General features: G+C 46.8%; 1 protein-coding gene across 1 annotated transcript in view; it reads left to right on the plus strand.

Moving 5' to 3' along the window:
• Nucleotides 1-25,785, plus strand: part of LOC132868526 (splicing factor U2AF 65 kDa subunit-like) — a 117,085-nt gene that overhangs the window by 56,497 nt on the left and 34,803 nt on the right. The window contains exon 5 of the mRNA XM_060901472.1: nt 17,721-17,872. Coding sequence (XP_060757455.1) covers nt 17,721-17,872 — 152 coding nt within the window. The remainder of the gene's footprint in view (nt 1-17,720; nt 17,873-25,785) is intronic.

Consider the following 25,785-nt stretch of genomic DNA (forward strand, 5'->3'; position numbering starts at 1 on the left):
TTCCCACTAGGAGCCATTCACATGCAAAAATCAATGCATGAAATGCATTTTAAAACTTAGAAGAGAAAAGAATATTAAGATAATGATTTCTTAAATGTTATGAATCCATACATGTCAACCTTTGGTCAATCAAACCTGTATAACCAACTTCCAAAATCCGTATTTCCCTTATAAAATCCATATAAGATGCAAATTAAAATAATTTACCTAAAATTTGAATGATAATTAACAATGATATATCCAAGTTACTTTTTATTCAATATTAATAACAATAAAACTTCAGAATGAATACAAAGCTCCAATGTTTGACAAAAACACAAAGTGTCACTCTAATGTTCTGAATTGTACTCCATGACAGCTTTTTTTTAGCACTCTGCACCAATACCTCACTAGGCTGCATGTCACAGCAAGTGTCTGTGTTGCTCTTGCTGGAGTGCCCATTCAGAATCTTTTCAGTCGCTAGTGAAAGTCGCTCAGGTGGAAATGCGCTTTTCAAACAAAATGTTACTTCCCGGTTGGTGGGATTCTCGCAATGCGGTGTGCGCATGATCAGAAGTGGAACGAAGTCTCGCTACCACAAGATAACGCGCGATTTCATAAGACTCTTTACTGGCTGTTTGTGCTTTCTGTGGTGTACAGTACGTTTGTAAATGTTATGTGCTCTTATCATTGTGGGAATTGAATATAGCTCTAAATAAATATTGAAGTTTTTTTTAAAGAATCTGTATAACTTTATTTGTACGCCCGTATACTATGTTTATTGAATCAAATCCATATAAAATACGGACATTCTGTATACAACCCCGATTCCAAAAAAGTTGGGACAAAGTACAAATTGTAAATAAAAATGGAATGCAATGATGTGGAAGTTTCAAAATTCCATATTTTATTCAGAATAGAACATAGATGACATATCAAATGTTTAAACTGAGAAAATGTATCATTTAAAGAGAAAAATTAGGTGATTTTAAATTTCATGACGACAACAACACATCTCAAAGTTGGGACAAGGCCATGTTTACCACTGTGAGACATCCCCTTTTCTCTTTACAACAGTCTGTAAACGTCTGGGGACTGAGGAGACAAGTTGCTCAAGTTTAGGGATAGGAATGTTAACCCATTCTTGTCTAATGTAGGATTCTAGTTGGTCAACTGTCTTAGGTCTTTTTTGTCGTATCTTCCGTTTTATGATGCGCCAAATGTTTTCTATGGGTGTAAAATCTGGACTGCAGGCTGGCCAGTTCAGTACCCGGACCCTTCTTCTACGCAGTCATGATGCTGTAATTGATGCAGTATATGGTTTGGCATTGTCATGTTGGAAAATGCAAGGTCTTCCCTGAAAGAGACGTTGTCTGGATGGGAGCATATGTTGCTCTAGAACCTGGATATACCTTTCAGCATTGATGGTGTCTTTCCAGATGTGTAAGCTGCCCATGCCACATGCACTAATGCAAACCCATACCATCAGAGGTGCAGGCTTCTGAACTGAGCGCTGATAACAACTTCGGTCGTCCTTCTCCTCTTTAGTCCGAATGACACGGCGTCCCTGATTTCCATAAAGAACTTCACATTTTGTTTCGTCTGACCACAGAACAGTTTTCCACTTTGCCACAGTCCATTTTAAATGAGCCTTGGCCCAGAGGAGACGTCTGCGCTCCTGGATCATGTTTAGATACGGCTTCTTCTTTGAACTATAGAGTTTTAGCTGGCAACGGCGGATGGCACAGTGAATTGTGTTCACAGATAATGTTCTCTGGAAATATTCCTGAGCCCATTTTGTGATTTCCAATACAGAAGCATGCCTGTATGTGATGCAGTGCCGTCTAAGGGCCCGAAGATCACAGGCACCCAGTATGGTTTTCTGGCCTTGACCCTTACGCACAGAGATTCTTCCAGATTCTCTGAATCTTTTGATGATATTATGCACTGTAGATGATGTTATGTTCAAACTCTTTGCAGTTTTACACTGTCGAACTCCTTTCTGATATTGCTGCACTATTTGTCGGTGCAGAATTAGGGGGATTGGTGATCCTCTTCCCAACTTTACTTCTGAGAGCTGCTGCCACTCCAAGATGCTCTTTTTATACCCAGTCATGTTAATGACCTATTGCCAACTGACCTAATGAGTTGCAGTTTGGTCCTCCAGCTGTTCCTTTTTTGTACCTTTAACTTTTCCAGCCTCTTATTGCCCCTGTCCCAACTTTTTTGAAATGTGTTGCTGTCATGAAATTTCAAATGAGCCAATATTTGGCATGAAATTTCAAAATGTCTCACTTTCGACATTTGGTATGTTGTCTATGTTCTATTGTGAATACAATATCAGTTTTTGAGATGTGTAAATTATTGCATTCCGTTTTTATTTACAATTTGTACTTTGTCCCAACTTTTTTGGAATCGGGGTTGTAGGTTGACATGTATGTGAATCTGCAATAAGGTGAAATCATTTAAGGATGCAGTTAAGAGTTTCAACTTGTATGCTGTGTTAGAAGTGCAAGCGTTCTATTACTGTTGCAGTGCAGTTTTCTAAGGAATTGATTTTGAATAGTTTTAACTTTCCCAGAACTGTTGTGTATTGAAAAGGGAAAATTATAACTTATTATTGTGCTTTTGGCATTTCCAGACCTGTTTTTATGTAACAGCTGTTAATTGCAGTGAGAATATCAGAATGATTTTTTGTGTGTATAATTCTAAAAGAGGGCAAATGTACTTTCCCAACATGAGATTACAACAAAATATGTTCATTATCATCATAATTAACTTATTAGCATTAGGGTTAGCCGATTGAGTAAAATGGATACATACTGCATGCAAATCAGAGAAAACCATGACTTAAATTTTGTGTGAGCTGTGAGGGGGATCGGAGCCACTTCAAACATTTCTTTCCCAATAGATGTTGCTTTGTGTCCCATTGGCGTTGCTTTGTGAAACTGGAAGCACCTCATTAGCTGGACAAGGGGGAGATCCCATAAGATTCTGTCATGAAGTAGTAACAAATAGTCAATCTATGTTTATCCACTGAATACGTACAGTACATAATGCTCAGAGATAATTCTGTTCAATGGACATGTGTACTATATGGCTTTCCACTAGTTTTTGGAACGTGGCTGTGGGACTTTCTGCTCATTCATCCACAAGGGCATTAGTGAGGTCAGGAACTGATGTCAGGCAAAGAGGCCTGATATATAGTTGATGTTCCAGTTCATCCAAAAAGTGTTCAGTGGGAACACTCTCTCTTCAGTGGGTCATGGCTCTGTGCAGGCCACTCAAGTTCTTGCTCTACAACCTCTTTATGGACCTCGCTTTGCATGCAAGGGGATTTTAATGCTGAAATGTGTTTGGGCTCCTTACTTCTAGTGAAGGGAAATTTCAGTGCTACAGCATACAAAGACATTTTAAACAATAATGTGTTTCAGACCTTGTGGCAACAGTATGGGAAAGGCCAACATACAGTCTCCTCTCAGCCAATTTTTTTTTTTAAATATACAGGTGCTGGTCATATATATCTTCTACCGCTTCTACCGCTCATCCATCGAGAGCATGCTGACGTACTGTATTACAGTATGGTACGGCAGCTGCACTGCTGTAGACAGGGAGAGGCTCCAGAGGGTAGTTAAGGCAGAATATCATGAAAAAGTTGATTTATTTCAGTAATTCCATTCAAAAAGTGAAACTTGTATAATGTATACATTCATTCCACACAGACTGATATATTTCAAGTGTTTATTTCTTTTAATTTTGATGATTATAACTGACAACTAATGAAAACCCCAAATTCAGTATCTCAGAAAATTAGAATATTGTGAAAAGGTTCAATATTGAAGACACTCTCGGCCTTCCCCCCTCACATGTGCCTGACTTTCTAACTAACCGGCCCCAGACTGTGAGACTTGGCCCCCACTTCTCCTCCACCCGCACGTTGAGCACCGGCTCTCCACAGGGCTGTGCTGAGCCCCCTCCTGTACTGCCTCTACACCCACAACTGTAGTCCGACCCACAACAACAACCACCTTATCGTCAAGTTTGCTGACGACACCACAGTGGTCGGACTCATCTCAAAGGGAGACGAGGCAGCCTACAGAGAGGAGGTCCTGAAGTTGGCAGCCTGGTGTTCAGAAAAAAACCTCGCTCTGAACACCAAGAAAACCAAAGAGCTCATTGTTGACTTCAGGAAGCACAGCACCGACCTAGCCCCCCTCTACATCAACAACGTGTATGTGGAGAGGGTCCACACCTTCTGGTTTCTCGGTGTCCTCATCTCCGCCGATATCTCCTGGTCAGCAAACATTACAGCAGTCATTAAGAAGGCTCAGCAGCGGCTACACTTCCTGAGAGTCCTCAGGAAGTACAACTTAAGCTCCAACCTGCTGCTGACCTTCTACCGCTCATCCATCGAGAGCATGCTGACGTACTGTATTACAGTATGGTACGGCAGCTGCACTGCTGTAGACAGGGAGAGGCTCCAGAGGGTAGTTAAGGCAGCACAAAAGATCATTGGTTGCCCTCTCCCCTCCCTGATGGACATTTACACCTCCTGCTGCCTTAGCAGAGCTAAGAATATTATCAAGGACAGCTCCCACCCTGGCTTTGATCTGTTTGACCTGTTGCCCTCAGGGAGGCGCTACAGGTGCATCAGGACAAAGACAAATCGATTAAAAAACAGCTTCTTTCCAAAAGCCATAACCGCCCTGAACTTGGATATGCTCTGACTTTATAGTCTATTTATTTTACTATTTTACTAATTTATAATGTGCAGTACTTTATAAGATGACTCTCTATGCAATACTTTTATAATGTGCAATACCACACTCCATAATGTGAAATGCAACACGTTCACCTCAGGACTGTGCACCTTACGCACAACACATACACCTCAGGACTGTGCACCTTACACACAGCACATACACCTCAAGTCTGTGCACCTTACCTTACCTTGCAATACTTCATAATGTGTAATATTTTATCTTATAATGTGACTCTCTCGTGCAATAATTTATAATGTGACTGTCTCTGTGCAATACTTTATATGTGCAATACCTCACTCCATAATGTGTAACACAATACATACACCTCAGACTGTACACCTTACCCCCCTTACACCCCCCTTCCCCCTTCCTCTCTCTCTCTCTCTCTCTCTCTCTCTCTCTCTCTCTCTCTCCATGCTGTTTGCATTGTTATTGGAGATGCTTTAATCTCATTGTACATGTGTATAGTGACAATAAAGACATTCTATTCTATTCTAATATTTATATTGACATTAATTTTGTACTCATTTTCATGCAAGAGTGTCACACCTGCGCGCCTTGGCGCGTGCATCAGATAGACTCTCAGGCATGTTCTAGACAGGGCACGCGCCAAGCGGACTCTCGTGTGTGTGCGCCGTAAACAACTCGCACCTGCACAGGATTTAAGGTGCAATCAGCGCGCCTATATAAAAACTGTGAAAACACACTTACTTTGCAAAGTATTGAGTTGCGTTGCTGACACGTTCCTGAGCCTTATTTCCTTGTTTGGTTTCCTGATCCCTGATTTCTCATCTTTGAGTCTGCATAGTCTACGATAGCCTGTTTGTGCCTCGCTCAACCTATTGCTTGTTTCGCCGTTTTACAATTTTGCCTGCTGTTCTGGATTTTACCTGACAGGTAAACAGGAGTTTACCTGTCTTCATTTGTATTAATAAACACACCTTCTGCACTTACATTCGTCTCCCAACCATCTCTGACAGAATACTTTGGACTCCCTTACAAAGAGAATGCACATTCACCTGTTCATACGTCATGTTCAGGAACAAACTAATGTTAATGGCGCTAAAACAGCCACCGTCAAATGGTGCAGTTGGAGTCTTGTTCTTGGACTTGACTCAACTTGGGATCTATAGTGGAATCGACTCAAACTCAGACTCGACTCAATTTTTTTTAATGACTTGGACTTGACTCGAACTTGAACACTGGGGACTTGAGACTGGACTCGGACTCGAGGTTTAGTGACTCAACTACAACCCTGGCACAGTGCTTCATCTCTTACTGCAGTCATTATTAAAACAGAATATGTTGCTAACTCACACACCATGGCTGCTAACGCAAGATAATATGCTAATTAACAAAGATTTACCACACTATATGCTACCTATCCTTTGAACATGTGGTATGTTAGATACCATAGATTTTGGCACCATAAGCTAAATCTTATTGTGAACTACACTTTGTGATAGTGTCCATATCAGATAAATAATAAGCCTAATACATTTTTACTTTGTCATTTTAATTATTTAATTTGGGTGCAAAGTACTGAAAACTTCAATTAGGCTCACACAATTTATCATATCAATATGAATTTGAGTATATGAATTTCTTCCCTTTCCCAGCTGGTGGGCAAATCCTCACCAAAGCTTTGTCCCATCACTAGTGATAAATATCAGGCTACACAGAACAGTGAACACCAGTGGTTTCGTTTCTCCTCCATTGTCACTGTTGGCTCCCAAAGCATTACATATTTTAGACCAGTGGAAGGGTTACTGGCTGATTTGCAAGGCACATATGCACAACTTTCATGTGTGTAGTTACATTACATTATATCAGTGTTGCCAACTTTTTCAGTGGAAAGTAGCTAGTGCATGCTCAAAAAGTTACGAGAACTTGCCAGATGTTGTCCTAAACAAATTTGCATATTTGTTATTTATGATTATTTGCATATCAGAACATGTTAAATTTTGTTTCTGAAGCCACTCAGAATATAAAATAATAGATTAACCCATTTCTTAGAGGAAGAAGTAGTTTTTGTTTATGGCACAACAAACTATGTATTTACAAAATGGTGTAATTTCTATTTAAAATACAGTCAGAATGCAGTGGTAGTAATTAGTTGGAAATATTTATTATTATTATTATTATTATTATTATTATTAAGTTTAATAAAGGTAAAATTCTCACTGAGATTTAAAAAAAAAATCTGTTTTTCAAGAGAGACCTGGCCAAGAAGGTAGCGTACACGATTTCAAAAACAAACGACAAAGCAATCATACAATACAGCCAACAAAGCATAGATTGGATTTACTAACCCCATTTCCAGAAAAGTTGGGATCTCATCTCATTATCTGTAGTTGCTTTATCCTGTTCTACAGGGTTGCAGGCAAGCTGGAGCCTATCCCAGCTGACTATGGGCGAAAGGCGGGGTACACCCTGGACAAGTCGCCAGGTCATCACAGGGCTGACACATAGACACAGACAACCATTCACACCTACGGTCAATTTAGAGTCACCAGTTAACCTAACCTGCATGTCTTTGGACTGTGGGGGAAATCGGAGCACCCGGAGGAAACCCACGCGGACACAGGGAGAACATGCAAACTCCACACAGAAAGGCCCTCGCCGGCCACGGGGCTCAAACCCGGATCTTCTTGCTGTGAGGCGACAGCGCTAACCACTACACCACCGTGCCGCCCTAGAAAAGTTGGGATATTTTCCAAAATGCAATAAAAACAAAAATCTGTGATTTGTTCAGTCACATGAACCTTTATTTAACTGACAAAAGTACAATGAAAATATTTTCAATGCTTTTACTGACCACTTTAATTGTATTTTGTAAATATAAATGAAGTTAGAATTTGATACCTGCAACACACTCGAAAAAATTTGGGACAGAAGCAAAATAAGACTGAAAAGTTTATAGGATGTTCAAGTAACATCATTTTGGAAAATTCCACAATTGGCAGGTTAATTGGTAACATGATTGGGTAAAAAGGAGCATGCACCAAAGGCTCAGTCTTTGCAAGCAAGGATGGTTCATGGCTCACTCCTTTGTACCAAAATTAGGGAGAGAATTGTTAGTTAATTCAAAAAGAACACTTCTCAACAAAAGATTTTAGGCCTTTTCAAATCTATTTAGTTAGTTAGTTATGGCTGGGTTCTTGCCTGAACTAATAATCACATCAGTTTTTCTTTGGCTAATCACACACAAGGTACGCCACCACTCTTGCTGGAGCAGTTGAGAGTTAGGTGCCTTGCTCAAAAGGACTTGAGTCAGTCCAGCTGGTTCGGGGAATCGAACCAGCAACCATTTGGCCATGGTCCCCCCCCCCCCCCATAGATTTTTCAAATCTGTAGTACATAATATTGTGAAAAGATTCAGGGAATATGGAGACTTCACAGTGTGTAAAGGGAAAGGTTGGAAACCACTGTTGAACGTGTGTGACCTTTGAGCCCTCAAGTGGCACTGCCCGAGAAACTGTCATACTAATGTGACAAATACAGCCATATAGGCTTGGGAGTACTTCAGAAAACCGTTGTCACTAACACAGTCCGCCGCTGCATCCAGAAATGCAGCTTGAAACTGTATTACACAAAGACGAAGCCATTCATCAATTCTATGCAGAAACACTGCTGATTTTTTTCTGGGTCTGAACTAGTCTCAGATGGACTGAAAGACAATGGAAATGTGCTGTGGTCAGATGAGTCCACATTTCAGCTTCTTTTGGGAAAACCAGACGCCGAGTTCTCTGTGCCAAAGGTGAACACGACCATCCAATTTATCAGAGAAAGGTGCAAAAGCCAGCATCTGTTGATTGTATGGGATGCATCATGGGTGAGTTGCATGTGTGTGAAGGTAGCATTGACGAGGAGGTGTATGTTGGGATTTTATACAGACATTCATCAAGGCAACCTCTCTTCCCAGGAAGTCCATGCTTATTTCAGCAGGACAATGCTCGGCCTCATTCTGCATGGGCTACAACAGCATGACTTCACAGACGCAGAGTGCATGTGCTTGACTGACCTCCTGCGAGTCCAGATCTGTCTCATATTGAGAATGTATGGCGCATCATAAAGAGGAGAATCCGACAACGGTGACCACGGACTGTTGAGCAGCTGAACTCAATCAAGCAAGAATGGACAAAAAGTCCAGTTGTAAAACTGCACCAATTAGTATCCTCAGTTCCCATAAGATTAAAGTGTTATTACAAGGAAAGGTGATGTGAAATAATGCCTCTGTCCCAACTTTTTTTGAGTGTGTTGCAGGCATCAAATTCTAACTTTTTTTTTTATTTATATTTACAAAATACAAATAATGTGGCCGGTAAAACTATCGAAAATATTTCTTTGTACTTTTGTCAGTTAAAAAAAGGTTCACACGAATTAACAAATAGATTTTTGTTTTTATTGCAGAAAATATCCCAACTTTTCTGGAAATGGTGTTAGTAAATGGACACAAAGATTTGCTCACTTTTTTTTTTAATTAAATGTTGAGTTTAAAATCAAGAACAAAGTTCTAGAGTGGGACTTATGATGGCGATCAGTGATCGGTCGGTATGTAACGATTTACTCAATTCATGATTTGATTCAATTCACAATATTGGGTTCATGGTTTGATTTTCCCACAATATTTCTGAAAGAAATTAAATGAAAATTTATGACCAGAAAATGCAACCTTTATTCTCTTATTCTTTATCAACTTAAATATTCCTTTTGTTAAATTAAAAAAAAAAAAACCCTCTGGTTTTATTTTCTTAATAACCAACAATAATTATTTACCCACATTTGTAAAGGTTGAAGTAAAATATAATAGCATGTTAAGTAAAATATTCCATTTTTATAAATAAAAACATCAATAACACATAGGCCTTTTGTTAATAACCATTTATGAACAACTTGTGAAAATGAAATTAAAATTTGTGAAGGCTGTTATCAACTTAGTGGTGCTTGAAAGTTTGTGAGCCCTTTAGAATTTTCTCTATTTCTGCATAAATATGACCTAAAATATCATCAGATTTTCACACAAGTCCTAAAAGTAGATAAACAGAACCCAGTTAAACAAATGAGACAAAAATATTATACTTGGTCATTTATTTATTGAGGAAAATGATCCAATATTACATATCTGTGAATGGCAAAAGTATGTGAACCTTTGTTTTCAGTATGTGGTGTGATCCCCTTGTGCAGGAATAACTGCAACTAAACGTTTACGGTAACTGTCGATCAATCCTGCACACTGGCTTGGTGGAATTTTAGCCCATTCCTCCGTACAGAACAGCTTCAACTCTGGGATGTTAGTGGGTTTCCTCACATGAGCTGCTTGCTTCAGGTCCTTCCACAACATTTCGATTGGATTAAGGTCAGGACTTTGACTTGGCCATTCCAAAACATTTAACTTTATTCTTCTTTAACCATTCTTTGGTAGAACGACTTGTGTGCTTAGGGTCATTGTCTTGCTGCATGACCCACCTTCTCTTGAGATTCAATACATGGACAGATGTCCTGACATTTTCCTTTAGAATTCGCTGGTATGATTCAGAATTCATTGTTCCATCAATGATTGCGGGGTGGCACGGTGGTGTAGTGGTTAGCGCTGTCGCCACACAGCAAGAAGGTCCAGGTTCGAGCCCCGTGGCCGGCGAGGGCCTTTCTGTGCAGAGTTTGCATGTTCTCCCCGTGTCCGCGTGGGTTTCCTCCGGGTGCTCCGGTTTCCCCCACAGTCCAAAGACATGCAGGTTAGGTTAACTGGTGACTCTAAATTGACCGTAGGTGTGAATGTGAGTGTGAATGGTTGTCTGTGTCTATGCGTCAGCCCTGTGATGACCTGGCGACTTGTCCAGGGTGTACCCAGCCTTTCGCCCGTATTCAGCTGGGATAGGCTCCAGCTTGCCTGCGACCCTGTAGAAGGATAAAGCGGCTAGAGATAATGAGATGATATGAGATCAATGATTGCAAGCTGTCCTGGCCCAGATGCAGCAAAACAGGCCCAAACCATAATACTACCACCACCATGTTTCACGGATGGGATAAGGTTCTTATGCTGGAATGCAGCGTTTTTCCTTTCTCCAAACATAACACTTTTCATTTAAACCAAAAAGTTCTATTTTGGTCTCATCTGTCCACAAAACATTTTTCCAATAGCCTTCTGGCTTGTCCACGTGATCTTTAGCAAACTGCAGACGAGCAGCAATGTTCTTTTTGGAGAGCAGTGGCTTCCTCCTTGCAACCCTCCCATGCACACCATTGTTGTTCAGTGTTCTCCTGATGGTGGACTCATGAACATTAGCCAATGTGAGGGAGACCTTCAGTTGCTTAGAAGTTACCCTGAGGTCCTTTGTGACCTATTACACGCCTTGCCCTTGGAGTGATCTTGGTTGGTCGACCACTCCTGGGGAGGGTAACAATGGTCTTGAATTTCGTCCCATTTGTACACGACCTGTCTGACTGTGGATTGGTGGAGTCCAAACTCTTTTTAAAGATGGTTTTGTAACCTTTTCCAGCCTGATAAGCATGAACAACGCTTTTCCTGAGATCCTCAGAAATCTCCTTTGTTCATGCCATGATACACTTCCACAAACGTGTTGTGAAGATCAGACTTTGATAGATCCCTGTTCTTTAAATAAAACAGGGTGCCCACTCACACCTGATTGTCATCCCATTGATTGAAAACACCTGACTCTAATTTCACCTTCAAATTAACTGCTAATCCTAGAGGTTCACATACTTTTGCCACTCACATACTGTATATGTAATATTGGATCATTTTCCTCAATAAATAAATTACCAAGTATAATATTTGTCTCATTTGTTTAACTGGGTTCTCTTTGTCTACTTTTAGGACTTGTGTGAAAATCTGATGATGTTTTAGGTCATATTTATGCAGAAATATAGAAAATTCTAAAGGGTTCACAAACTTTCAAGTACCACTGCAAACAGAAGACAGCTACCTCCATTTCTGTAAAAAGATCTGAATTCTTCTTAAAGGTATTTGTACAGTCAAATCCACAGCAGCTCTCTCCCATTTTATATTTGCTTTTGTGTATTTTTGCGGTATTAGAGCTGTCTGACTTCCAACTCATGGTGAAGTCGCGTGTATTCCCACTATTGTGCTGTAACACTCCTAAGGAAGGGTGGAGCACAGAGGACGGCAGGATAGAGATCAGGTTAAACAAAACTCTTTTATTTTCCACTTTTCAGTGTATCTAATTTCCACTCTCCCAGCCACGCACACACGCGCGCACACACACAAGGCGTCTGGTTGGGGAGAGACCCTCTGCTCTCTGCTCTCCCTCCTTATATAGGGTGCGGTCACTGGGAAGACACACACACAAACACAGGTTAATTGACGTCAGGTGTAGTGATTCTGCCACTTACCTTCCCTGACTCTGCCCTCCTGTCACAGATTGGCGCTTGACCACGCCCCCACTGCCACATACCCCCACCGCCCGACTCAGGCCGGGCGGCCGTCCGGCCTGCAGCCGACCCCCCCCCCCCCCCCCCCCCCCCCCCCGACGGGAGAGGAAGTCCGCCACCACCATCTGCGCCCCGGGCCTGTGGACCACCTTGAAATTAAAGGGTTGGAGTGCCAGATACCAACGGGTGATCCGCGCGTTGGCATCCTTCATGCGGTGGAGCCACTGGAGGGGTGCGTGGTCCGAACAGAGGGTGAAAGGGTGCCCCAGCAGGTAGTACTGGAGGGCGAGGACCGCCGACTTGATGTCCAGACACTATTTCTCTATGGTGCTGTAGCGCCCCTCACGCACCGACAGCTTCCTGCTGATGTACAGGACGGGGCGGTCCTCTCCCTCCACCTCCTGACACAAAACCGCCCCCAGCCCTCTGTCCGACGCATCGGTCTGCAACATAAAGGGGAGAGAAAAGTCAGGGGAGTGTAAAAGTGGCCCCCCACACAGTGCAGCCTTTACCTCAGAAAAAGCCCGCTGGCATTGCTCCGTCCACTGGACCGGATCTGGTGCCCCCTTTTTAGTGAGATCAGTCAGCGGGCTGGTGACATCCGAATAATTAGGTATAAACCTACGATAATAGCCAGCCAGCTCCAGGAACTGTCTCACCCCCTTTTTGGTCTTGGGTCTCGGGCAGGCTGCAATTGCTGCGGTCTTGTTAATTTGGGGACGCACCTGCCCGTTGCCCAAGTGGAAGCCCAGATACCGTACTTCCACCCGCCCAATTGCACACTTCTTCAGGTTGGCTCTGAGGCCCACTCGCCTCAGTGACCTAAGGACGGCCCTTAGATGTTCAAGGTGCCTCGGCCAGTCATTACTATAGACGATGATGTTGTCGAGATAGGCGGCCGCATAGGTGGCGTGGGGGCGGAGGACCCTGTCCATCAGCCGCTGAAACGTAGCGGGCGCCCCCAAACAGCCCAAACGGAAGTGTGATGAATTGGTGTCAGTCAAACGGTGTGGAAAAGGCCGTTTTTTTCTCGGGATAGTGGAGTCAAGGGGATCTGCCAGTATCCCTTCGTCAAATCCAGTGTCAAATAAAAGCGAGCAGTGCCGAGTCGATCGAGCAACTCATCAATACGAGGTATTGGGTACGTGTCGAATTTAGACACCGCGTTGACTTTTCTATAGTCCACACAGAACCGGACCGACCCGTCGGCCTTGGGTACCAAGACCACCGGGCTGCTCCAGTCACTGTGGGACTCCTCGACGATGCCCATTTCGAGCATGGTCTCAAGTTCTTCCCGAACCACCTTTTTTTTTTGTGTTCGGGTAGCCTGTAAGGGCGGCTACGCACTACCACCCCCGGGGGCGTCTCTATGTGGTGCTCTATGAGGTTAGTGCGACTGGGCAGGGGCGAGAACACATTCGAAAACTCTGTCTGCAACTGGGCGACCTCCGTAAGTTGGGTCGGGGAGAGGTGGTCTCCACAGGGGACCGGAGAGGTACGTGATGCCAATGCCCCTTTTTGAACCTCCGGCCCCAGCTCCGCCTTCTTCGGAACCACTGACACCAACACCACGGGACCTCCTCATTCCAAAGTTTAAGCAGATTGAGGTGGTAAACCTGTAGCGCCCCACCCCTATCTGCTCGCCTCACCTCATAGTCAACGTCCCTGACTCGCTGTGTGACCTCAGAGGGTCCTTGCCACTTGGCAACCAATTTGGAGCTCGATGTGGGCAACAGTACGAGTACTTTATCTCCCGGTGTGAACTGCCTAAGGCGCGTACCCTTGTTGTACAGGCGGGCTTGCCGTTCTTGGGCCTGCCGCAAATTCTCCTGGGTTAGGTGGGTGAGCGTGTGGAGTTTTGCATGCAGGTCCATAACGTACTGAATTTCGTTCTTACTTTGTGAAGATCCCTCCTCCCAATTTTCCCGCAGCACGTCTAGAATGCCGCACGGTTTACGCCCATATAATAATTCAAACGGTGAGAACCCCGTGGAGGCTTGGGGGACCTCTCGCACTGAAAACAACAAGGGCTCGAGCCACTTATCCCAATTACGTGTGTCCTCACTTACGAATTTTTTAATGATATTCTTGAGGGTGCGATTGAACCGTTCCACCAAACCGTCCGTTTGTGGGTGATGCACGCTGGTGCGGATCGGCTTAATCCCCAATAACACATACAGTTCGCGTAGTGTCCGTGACATAAATGTGGTGCCTTGATCAGTCAGAATCTCTTTCGGGATTCCAACTCGGGAGATAACGCGGAAGAGCGCCTCCGCAATACTGCGTGCTGAGATATTGCGCAGAGGCACTGCTTCTGGGTATCGCGTTGCATAGTCCACCAGAACTAATATAAAGCGGTACCCTCGTACTGACCGATCTAATGGCCCGATGAGATCCATCCCAATCCTTTCGAACGGGGTCTCGATTAATGGTAGAGGGTGCAAAGGCACTTTTGGAATGGCCGCTGGATTTACTAACTGGCATTCGTGGCATGCCGTACACCACCTACGGACATCACCGCGAATCCCCGGCCAATAGAATCAGGCCATTATTCGGGCTAGTGTCTTATCCTGCCCTAAGTGTCCAGCCATGGGATTAAAGTGAGCCGCCTGGAATACTAATTCCCGGCGGCTCTTTGGAATTAAAAGTTGCATGACTCGCTCTTTAGTTTGAGTGTCCTGCGTCACTCGATATAACCTATCCTTCATAATCGCGAAGTAGGGGAAGGACGGGGTGGCGTTCGGCTGGAGCGTTTGACCATCGATTACTCTCACTTGGTCAAACGCATGCCGCAGAGTCTCGTCTCGCGACTGCTCTAATGGGAAATCTGCGAGGGCTTCCCCAACAGAGAGAGGAGGGGCCGGCGGCTCCTCACTCTGACGCGGAGATGACGTAGACGGCTCTGTGACAGCTGCTCCCGCCAAAGCGACACCGGGACCTCCCCCTGTTAAACGGCAGGGCCCACTCTTTACTAAGTGTGTCATTAAATCCCGAAATCCCGGCCAATCAGTCCCCAAAATTAAAGAGTGAGTAAGGCGAGGATTAACCGCTGCCTTCACTATAACTTTTTCCCCTCAGAAAAAAATGTGGACCGACACCAAAGGGTAGCTGTGAACATCCCCGTGCACACACACAACACCTTCACCCCCTGTGCTCCCCCCAATGCCTCGTTCTGCACCAGGCTTTGGTGAATTGAGGTCTGATTACAACCAGAATCCACCAATGCCTGATATGTATCCCCTTGGATACTCACCGATATGCGATACGCTCCGGCCTGATTGAGGGTGGCTTCCCCGCAGCGCCAGCAAACCGGCCCGGGCTTCCTCTCTGCACCGGTGTTCTGGGGCTCACTCACATGAGGGGGGGGGGGAGACAGACACAGAAGGGAGAAACGGGAGGGCACCGCGGGTGTGGCGGGCCGGCTGGGGTGGTGCCGGCCCCCGCCTCCGCGGTGGGGGAATGGGGCGAGGACGGGACACAGGAGGAGGGGGGGAGGGAGAGAAGAGGCTGTCTGCTGTCCTGCCACCGGAACAGCCGCCAAATGGTTCTCCGCCAGCTCGATGGCCTGATCCAGTGACGCCGGGCGGTGGCACTGGACCCACTCCGCGGTTCCTGTGGGCAAGCGTGCGCCGAACTGCTCCAGCACCACCTGATCGACGATCTCCTTGGCGTCGCCGTTGTTTGCCCTCAGCCACCACCAGCAGGCGTCCCGGAGCTGCTGGCCAAATGCGAACGGCCAGCCAACTTTCTCCAAGCACAGAGTGCGGAAGCGCTGCCGCTGCTGTTCGGGGATGCGCCCCACACGCTGGAGGATGGCCTGGCGAAGGTCCACGTAGGCCGGTCGGCGGGGAGCTGTAGCGCAGCCAGCTGCACCTCTCCCGTCAGGAGGGGGAGGAGGCACACCGCGCGCTGATACATTGGCCACCCTGAGGTCTCCGCGACTTGCTCAAAGATGGTGATGAAAGCCTCGGGGTCATCCTGCGGGCCCATCTTTGTCAGGGTGAGAGGGGACGGGCCCGCGGTGGAAGCGTCAGTTGTCCCCGCCGACGCGAGGAGGTGCCGGAACACCCGTCGGTCCTCTTGCTGGGCCAACACCAGGGCCTCGAAGCACTGCTCCTGCTTCTTACGGAGCGTGACTAGTGCCTGGTGCTGGCTTTGCTGGGCCGTGGCGAGGGCGTGGACCAGGTCGGCGAACGGGGAAGACTCCATGGGGCGGTTCGGCGTTGGTGCCCCTGGTTCAATCCCGGGTTTCGGCACCACTGTAACACTCCTAAGGAAGGGTGGAGCACAGAGGACGGCAGGACAGAGATCAGGTTCAACAAAACTCTTTTATTTTCCACTTTTCTGTGTATCTAATTTCCACTCTCCCAGCCACGCGCACACACAAGGCGTCTGTTTGGGGAGAGGCTCTCTGCTCTCCCTCCTTATGTAGGGCGCGGTCACTGGGAAGACACACAATCACAGGTTAATTGACGTCAGGTGTAGTGATTCTGCCACTTACCTTCCCTGACTCCGCCCTCCTGTCACAGGCCGACGCTTGACCACGCCCCCACTGCCACATATACGTTATTTTGTCCTTTGCTGTCTAAACAATGCAATTACAGCTTGGAAAAACTAAGAGATTATGCAGCCTGACATTGTATTATGATTTATCGTCATGCAATATATAGTTACATGCAGAGTGACTGGTCATTAGAAACAGTGGTAATCAGTTTGATTGATGGGAACATCATCTCACACAAGTGCAACTCGGTCATGGTTTACACACTGGTGTTAAGTTGACTGATCCTGCTCTTTTAGCTCGTATAACCAGCAGATGTAATATGAGCTGGATCCAGGACAGTTGCTAACATATTCTGAAAAAGCCTCTAGTTTTGTCTCTAGGTTCAAGTTTGAAATAGTCACAAAAAGGGTCTTAAAAATTGCCAAATCCAATTATAAATAAGACCAAGCTGGCAACACTACATTGCATTCAAGTATTTTTGAGTGATGGATTGCCATTTTATGATACTTCCTATGTAAATTATTCAAATGATTTAAAATGTGCTGAGTCACTTTTATATAATTCATACATTGGTACAAACCATAAATAAAAATGGCAAGTTTTTTGTTTCATTTTCTCAAATAGTGTCCTATAATTCAGCTCTGGCCAAGAAATTAAAAATATATCTTTACTGTAAATGGAGGTTATTTTCAGCCCAGCTGGAGGTCATATTTATCATTCCCATGCTGCCTGTCAGGTTTAGCTGTGTGTGTGTTTTGATTATTGTGACGTGCTGTATGTTGTCAGTTTATTTGTATAGCGCTTTTAATAATAGATGGTGTTGCAAAGCAGCTTTACAGAAAAAAAAATGCTACATACTGCTTATTAGAGGATTACAGTAATACAAACAGCAGTCTCTTTTAGCAACTCTTCTTTGTAATGCAGTATTTATGTCCATGGTTTCAAATATTGTGCTAATATTTTAAAACCAAGTTAATAATCAATAATCCTTGTATGAAGCACGAGTGTTTTGAATATTCCTTCCCAAAGTCTGTAATACAGCATTTATCCACTTTTTGTAGCTGCTGGACAGATCCCCACCATAGCTCTCCTGGCTACGTCCAGTACGGCAGGAATGGCTGTGACGCCAGCACAGGTGCCTGCTGTCGGCAGCCAAATGACCAGGCAAGCGCGACGTCTGTATGTTGGCAACATACCATTTGGAGTCACTGAGGTGAGCATCCCAAATTAGCATATTATTATTATTATTATTACCTCCGCCAAGGAGGTTATGTTTTCGGTAGCGTTTGTTTGTTTGTTAGCAACATTACGGAAAAAGTAATGAACGGATTGCTCTGAAATTTTTTCGAGAGGTGTACTGGGCACAAGTAACAATCCATTAAATTTTGGTGGTGATCCGGATCACCTTCTGGATCCCGGATTTTTTTCAAGGATTAATTTTTTCCCCATTGAAATGAATGGGCGCGCGACGCAAAAAACAGATTTTTCCTTCTGTAGGCCAAACCGTAAGGTGTAAAGTCATGAAACTTGGTACACTGATAGAGCAGTGGACCCTGATTGATTTCATCAAGTTTCATGTTGGTACGTCTCACGCTCTAGCGCCACTAACTGATCACAGTCTTGCATGTGTTCATGCACGTAAATTTTGATCCATATGTCTGATTTTCATAAGTCTGGTGCCATTGGAATCCTTGGAGCTAGACGATTCCAACGCACCCTATGACGTCATTCTCCGCCTAATAAGATTTTCCGCCATTTTGAATTTTGTCCAAAGTGAAGGTAGAGTGACCCTGGCCGCATGTTTTGTCCGATCATCACTAAACTTGGCATGCATGATCACCAGTCCATGCCTAATGAATATTTGTTTTGCTCTCATACATCGAAGCGTTTGCCCGTGGCAGCCAATCAAAATCGATGGCGAAGCCATCAGACAGGAAGTGAGCTCATATCACGGAAATGCTTTGATGTATCAAGACCATATTTAGTAGCATGACTTTGGATACCATCCAAACTACCCTCATCAAATATGGTGTCATTTGGCCACTAGGGGGCGTCACAATTAGCTTATTTTATTAACTTATTTTGGCTCATATCTCAGAAACATTTTGACTTATCAAGACCATATTTGTTGAGATGACTTTCGGCACCAGTTCATGTACCCTCATCAAATTTGGTGTCATTTGGCCACTAGGGGGCGCCACAATGAGCAAAAACGTGTTTTGGGTCTGTGGCAGCGGGGGCGTGGTCAAGCGCCGGTCTGTGACAGGAGGGCGGAGTCAGGGAAGGTAAGTGGCAGAATCACTACACCTGATGTCAATTAACCTGTGTTTGTGTGTCTTCCCAGTGACCGCACCCTATATAAAGAGAGAGAGAGCAGAGGAAGAGAGCTCTCTCCTGAACCAGATACTTGGGTGTGTGTGTGTATATGTATGTATGGAAGAGAGTGTTTTTGCATCTGAAAAGAGCAAAATAAAAAGAGGTATGGAACTTTATTCTTGCCTGCTGTCTTTCTGTGCTCCTCCCCCTCCTACGAACTTCCACAGTGGTGCCGAAACCCAGGACGGAGCACAGGAACAGAACAGCCCCATGGAGTCCTCCCCCTTCGCAGGTCCACGCCCTCGCCACGGCCCAGCAGAGCCAGCACCAGGCGCTAGTCACCCTCCAGAAGGAGCAAGAGCGCCGGTTCGAGGCCCTGGTGCTGGCGCAGCAAGAAGATCGACGGGCGTTCCGGCACCTCCTCGCGTCGGCGGGGTCCACCATCTCCACCTCTGCTGGCCCTTCTTCCCTCACCCTAGCCAAGATGGGCCTGCAGGACGACCCCGAGGCCTTCCTCACGCTCTTCGAGCAGACAGCAGAGGCCTCAGGCTGGCCGGTGGAACACCGAGCGGCGCGCCTCCTCTCCCTGCTAACGGGCGAGGCGCAGCTGGCCGCGCTACAGCTCCCTGCCGACCGCTGGCTGGCCTATGCGGACCTTCGCCAGGCCGTCCTCCAGAGTGTGGGGCGCACCCCCGAACAACAGCGACAGCGCTTCCACGCTCTGCGGCTGGAGGAAGTCGGCCGGCCGTTCGCGTTTGGCCAGCAACTCCGGGACGTCTGCTAGCGGTGGTTGAGGGCCAACAACCGCAACGCCGAGGGAATCCTCGATCAGGTGCTGCTGGAGCAGTTCATCGGCCGCCTGCCAGAGGGAACCGCGGAGTGGGTCCAGTGCCACCACCCAGCGTCGCTGGATCAGGCCATCAAGTTGGCGGAGGACCATTTGGCGGCTGTTCCAACGGCAGGACAGCAGACATCCTCTTCTCTCCTCTCCTCTCTCTCTCTCCCCCTCTCTCTTCTTGTGTCTCGTCCTCGCCCCGTTCCCCCACCGCGGAGGCGGGGGCCGGCCCCACCCCAGCCGGCCCGTCGCACCCGCGGTGCCCTCCTGTTTTTCCCTTCTGTGTCTGTCTCTTCCACCCCTCAGGTGAGTGAGCCCCAGGGCGCCGGTGCAGAGAGGAAGCCCGGGCCGGTTTGCTGGCGCTGCGAGGAGCCGGGCCACCTCCAACAGCAGTGTTCGGCAATGGAAGTGGGCGCGGTGGTTCGGATCCCCGACGCGCCAGGAGCTGCCCTCGATCGGGCCGGAGCGTATCGCATAACGGTGAGTATCCAAGGGGATACATATCAGGCGTTGGTGGATTCTGGTTGTAATCAGACCTCAATTCACCAAAGCCTGGTGCAAGACGAGGCATTGGGGGGAGCACAATTGGTGAAGGTGTTGTGTGTGCACGGGGATGTTCATAACTACCCTTTAGTGTCAGTCCACATTCTTTTCCGAGGGGAAAAATTTATAGTGAATGCGGCGGTTAATCCTCGCCTTACCCACTCTATAGTTTTGGGGACTGATTGGCCGGGATTTCGGGATTTAATGACAAACTTGGTGAAGAATGGGTCCTGCCATTTAACAGGGGGAGGTCCCAGTGTCGCTTTGGTGGGAGCAACTGTCACAGAGCCGTCTATGTCATCTCCGCGTCAGAGTGAGGAGCCGCCGGCCCCTCCTCTCTCTGTTGGGGAATCCCTCGCAGAGTTCCTATTAGAGCAATCGCGAGACGAGACTCTGCGGCATGCGTTTGACCAAGTGAGAGTAATCGATGGTCAAACGCTCCAGCCAAACGCCACCCCATCCTTCCCCTACTTCGCAATTATGAAGGATAGATTATACCGAGTGACGCAGGACACTCAAACTAAAGAGCGAGTCACGCAGCTTTTGATTCCAAAGAGCCACCGGGAATTGGTATTCCAGGCGGCTCACTTTAATCCCATGGCTGGACACTTAGGGCAGGATAAAACACTAGCCCGAATAATGGCCCGATTCTATTGGCCGGGGATTCGCGGCGATGTCCGTAGGTGGTGTACGGCGTGCTGCGAATGCCAGTTAGTAAATCCAGCGGCCATTCCAAAAGCACCTTTGCGCCCTCTACCATTAATCGAGACCCCGTTCGAAAGAATTGGGATGGATCTCGTCGGGCCATTAGATCGGTCAACACGAGGGTACCGCTTTATATTAGTTCTAGTGGACTATGAAACGCGATACCCGGAAGCAGTGCCTCTTCGCAATATCTCAGCACGCAGTATTGCGGAGGCACTCTTCCGCGTTATCTCCCGAGTTGGAATCCCCAAAGAGATTCTGACTGACCAAGGCACCTCGTTTATGTCACGTACACTGAACGAACTGTATAGGTTGTTGGGTATTAAGCCGATCCGCACCAGCATGTATCACCCACAAATGGACGGTTTAGTTGAACGGTTCAACTGCACCCTGAAGAACATAATTAAAAAATTCGTAAGTGAGGACGCACGTAATTGGGATAAATGGCTCGAACCCTTGCTCTTTGCAGTGCGAGAGGTCCCCCAAGCCTCCACAGGGTTCTCCCCGTTTGAATTGTTATACGGGCGTAAGCTGTGCGGCATTCTAGATGTGCTGCGTGAAAATTGGGAGGAGGGACCTTCACCAATTAAAAACGAAATCCAATACGTTATTGACCTGCGCGCAAAACTCCACACACTCACGCACCTAACTCAGGAGAATTTGCGGCAGGCCCAAGAATGACAGACCTGCCTGTACGACAAGGGTACGCGCCTTAGGGAGTTCGCACCGGGAGATAAAGTACTCGTACTGTTGCCCACATCGAGCTCCAAATTGGTTGCCAAGTGGCAAGGACCCTTTGAGGTCACACGGCAAGTCGGGGACGTTGACTATGAGGTGAGGCAAGCGGATAGGGGTGGGGCGCTACAGATTTACCACCTCAACTTGCTCAAACTCTGGAGTGAGGAGGTCCCCGTGGCATTGGTGTCAGTGGTTCCGGAGAAGGCGGAGCTGGGGCCGGAGGTTCAAAAGGGAACATTGGCATCACATACCTCTCCGGTCCTCTGTGGAGACCACCTCTCCCTGACTCAACTCGCGGAGGTTGCCCAGTTGCAGACCGAGTTTTTGGACGTGTTCTCGCCCCTGCCCGGCCGCACCACCCTCATAGAGCACCACATTGAGACGCCCCCGGGGGTGGTAGTGCGTAGCCACCCTTACAGGCTACCCGAACACAAGAAAAAAGTGGTTTGGGAAGAACTCAAGGCCATGCTCGAGATGGGCATCGTCGAGGAGTCCCACAGTGACTGAAGCAGCCCAGTGGTCTTGGTTCCCAAGGCCGATGGGTCGGTCCAGTTCTGTGTGGACTACAGAAAAGTCAACGCGGTGTCTAAATTCGACACATACCCAATGCCTCGTATTGATGAGTTGCTCGATCGGCTAGGCACGGCTCGCTTTTACTTTACGCTGGATTTGACAAAGGGTTATTGGCAGATCCCCTTGACTCCATTATCCCTAGAAAAAACGGCCTTTTCCACACCGTTCAGCTTACACCAGTTTGTCACACTTCCTTTTGGGCTATTTGGGGCGCCCGCTACGTTTCAGGGGCTGATGGACAGGGTCCTCCGCCCCCACGCCACCTATGCGGCCGCATACCTCGACGATGTCATTATTTATAGTAATGACTGGCAGCGGCACTTACAACCCCTGAGGGCCGTCCTTCGGTCGCTGAGGCAAGCGGGTCTCACAGCCACCCCAAAGAAGTGTGCGATTGGGTGGGTGGAAGTACGGTATCTGGGCTTCCACTTGGGCAATGGGCAGGTGCGTCCCCAAATTAACAAGACCGCAGCAATTGTGGCCTGCCCGAGGCCCAAGACCAAAAAGGGGGTGAGACAATTCCTGGGGCTGGCTGGCTACTATCATAGTTTTATACCTAATTATTCGGACGTCACCAGCCCGCTGACTGATCTCACTAAAAAGGGGGCACCAGATCCGGACCAGTGGACGGAGCAATGCCAGCGGGCTTTCTCTGTGGTAAAGGCTGCACTGTGCGGGGGGCCACTGTTACACTCCCCTGACTTTTCTCTCCCTTTTATGTTACAGACGGATGCGTCGGACAGAGTGCTGGGGGCCATGTTGTCCCAGGAGGTGGAGGGGGAGGACCGTCCAGTGCTGTACATCAGCAGAAAGCTGTCAGTACGCGAGGGGCATTACAGCACGATTGAAAAGGAGTGCCTCGCGATCAAGTGGGCGGTCCTCGCCCTCCGCTACTACCTACTGGGACGCCGTTTCACCCTCTGTTCGGACCATGCGCCCCTCCAGTGGCTCCACTGCATGAAGGATGCCAACGCGCGGATCACCCGTTGGTATCTGGCACTCCAACCCTTCAACTTCAAGGTGATCCACAGGCCGGGAGCGCAGATGGTTGTGGCGGACTTTCTCTCCCGTCGGGGGGAGTCGGCTGCGGCCCGGATGGCTGCCCGGCCTGAGTCGGGCGGTGGGGGTATGTGGCAGCGGGGGCGTGGTCAAGCACCGGTCTATGACAGGAGGGCGGAGTCAGGGAAGGTAAGTGGCAGAATCACTACACCTGATGTCAATTAACCTGTGTTTGTGTCTTCCCAGTGACCGCGCCCTATATAAAGAGAGAGAGAGCGAGCAGAGGAAGAGAGTGTAATGGAAATTTCTAATAAACACTTCAGAAACTTAACAGTTGTCTTTTCAGTCATTTATTAGAGTAGATCATATAAAAGATATATAAAATAGGAAAGGAAAGAGAAGAATAGAAGAAGACACCACTTCTGATGATGCCGAGAGTACGCGCACTCTGAGTTGTGTTTTAGGAATGTTATCTATTATACTCTGAAAGCATTCGCTCACTGCTTGTGTCTTCACGTGATTGGCTCAAGATTTTCTATGAAGCTTTGTTAAAGCGTGCACCTGGCGTGCTCTGGTATGTGCAGGCGGATGCGAGTTAGGGAGGACTTAAGGTCCCTGCTTATTACCACCAAGGTCACAGAAAAGTGATTACAACATGTGGAAAAACATCTCTTCTTAGTAACTAAGCCACTTTAGTTCAATATACAGAAACACAGAGAATAATAATGTTCATCCATTAAAGTTCCCTCACATTCCCCCCTTTTTATCCTATAGGATAAATTGCTAAAAGGAAAGAAAAGAACTGTACACAGTGTCAGTGATAGTTCTCAGAGAGATTCGACTTAACATGTCATTGAGTGTACAGGGATAATGCTAAGGCTGTTTTTATAAGACATAGACATCTTAAATGAATGCTAGCAAGCCATATACATAGATCAGGAATAATAGAACAGGAAACAATCATAATGAACGTGTTTTAAGTTAGGGCTAGTTTCATGTCAACTGTGCTGATGTCATCGAATGGTGGGTTATAGTCTTCATCTGAGTTTGGAGGCCAGTCAGGCAAGTCATCGGAGTCTATTTTCACCATCTGGTAACCGATATTTGTCAGCTGCCTCTGAAACACAGACATACAACATTGACAGAGAACAGGGAGCAAACATAACATCACAATCACTAAGCCCAGGACCGGTATGGTGGATAGAATCAGAGTCTTCCATCCACTGAACTAACACGATCAGCTGTCTTCAACTCCTCCATGTTCATCTGCTCGTAATTGTTCAGCAACCTTGCGCATCTTGTTCAGTGCCTCATTGATGTTACCGAGTTAACCCTTGCCCTTCTTGACGTGTATTGGTGCTCAGAGGGTGGGCACGCCCTATCAGCCCTCGTCCCACCTCACCGGGACTTGGAGGAAACTCGAAACCCTAAGACTTGTCTATCGGCTAGACACTGAAATACTCTTCCCTATATAGGGTGCGTACCTGATTGATGTGATACTCGCACTGTTCCATGTAGTGATGCCTTTCTTCCTCATGAGCTTTAGTCAGCGTCTGGGTCACTTAGGCCTTCCTCTTCCTCCTGCTCAACCAGTTCAGGAACCCTCCTGCAGTGGCTAGCGTGGATCCACGTCACTCTGCCTGTGACCTTCACTGCCGTTGGGGTCGTGAGCAGGACCTGGAGTGGGCTATTCCACCGTGGCTTGTTCCATTTGGTTTGTTGGAAGTCCTTTACCACGATCTAATCCCCTGGTTGTAGATCGTGCAGAGGTCCCTCAGCGGGTTTGGGAAGTGCTTCTTTACCTGTTTGTGGATAGATTTCAAAGCAGAGGACAACGTTGCACAGTAATTCAACATTGCATCATCACACAGTGTGGTGTCCAGCAGTGTTCCTTGAGCTGGCCCTATCTCCGTGTTGGGTACTCGTCCAAACAGAATTTCGAATGGGCTTAACCCATGTTTAGGCCTAGTTTGCATCCTCATTTGTGTGAGTACTACAGGGAGGACCTTTGTCCATCCTAGCCCTGTTTCTGCACAAGCTTTGCTTAGTTTATTTTTAAGGGACCCATTTTCCCTCTCTAAGTGTCAGTTCAATGAAGTCCATTTGGAGGTGATCAAATGGTTTGTCTGGTATTGGGTGTGCTGCTTGAGTTAGTTTGATACCTTGATCTGCATTATATTGTGCACATATCAAGCATTGCTTGCAAAATTTCGCAGCATAATTTGAAAACCCCTCTGTGAACCATCTCTTTGTTACTTCTGCTACCATCCCCCCTTTTTGACACATGGGTCAAAATGTGCCATGTGCCAATTTTGCATAGAAAGGGAACATGTATTTTGGTAGACAGGGACGGCCCTAGGGACAAACCCAGACCGAGTTTGCAAGGATACAGCCTGCCTATTTCCAGACTCGTCTCT

The sequence above is a fragment of the Neoarius graeffei genome, chromosome 20, assembly GCF_027579695.1.
Source record: "Neoarius graeffei isolate fNeoGra1 chromosome 20, fNeoGra1.pri, whole genome shotgun sequence".
NCBI classification, from domain to species: Eukaryota; Metazoa; Chordata; class Actinopteri; order Siluriformes; family Ariidae; genus Neoarius; species Neoarius graeffei.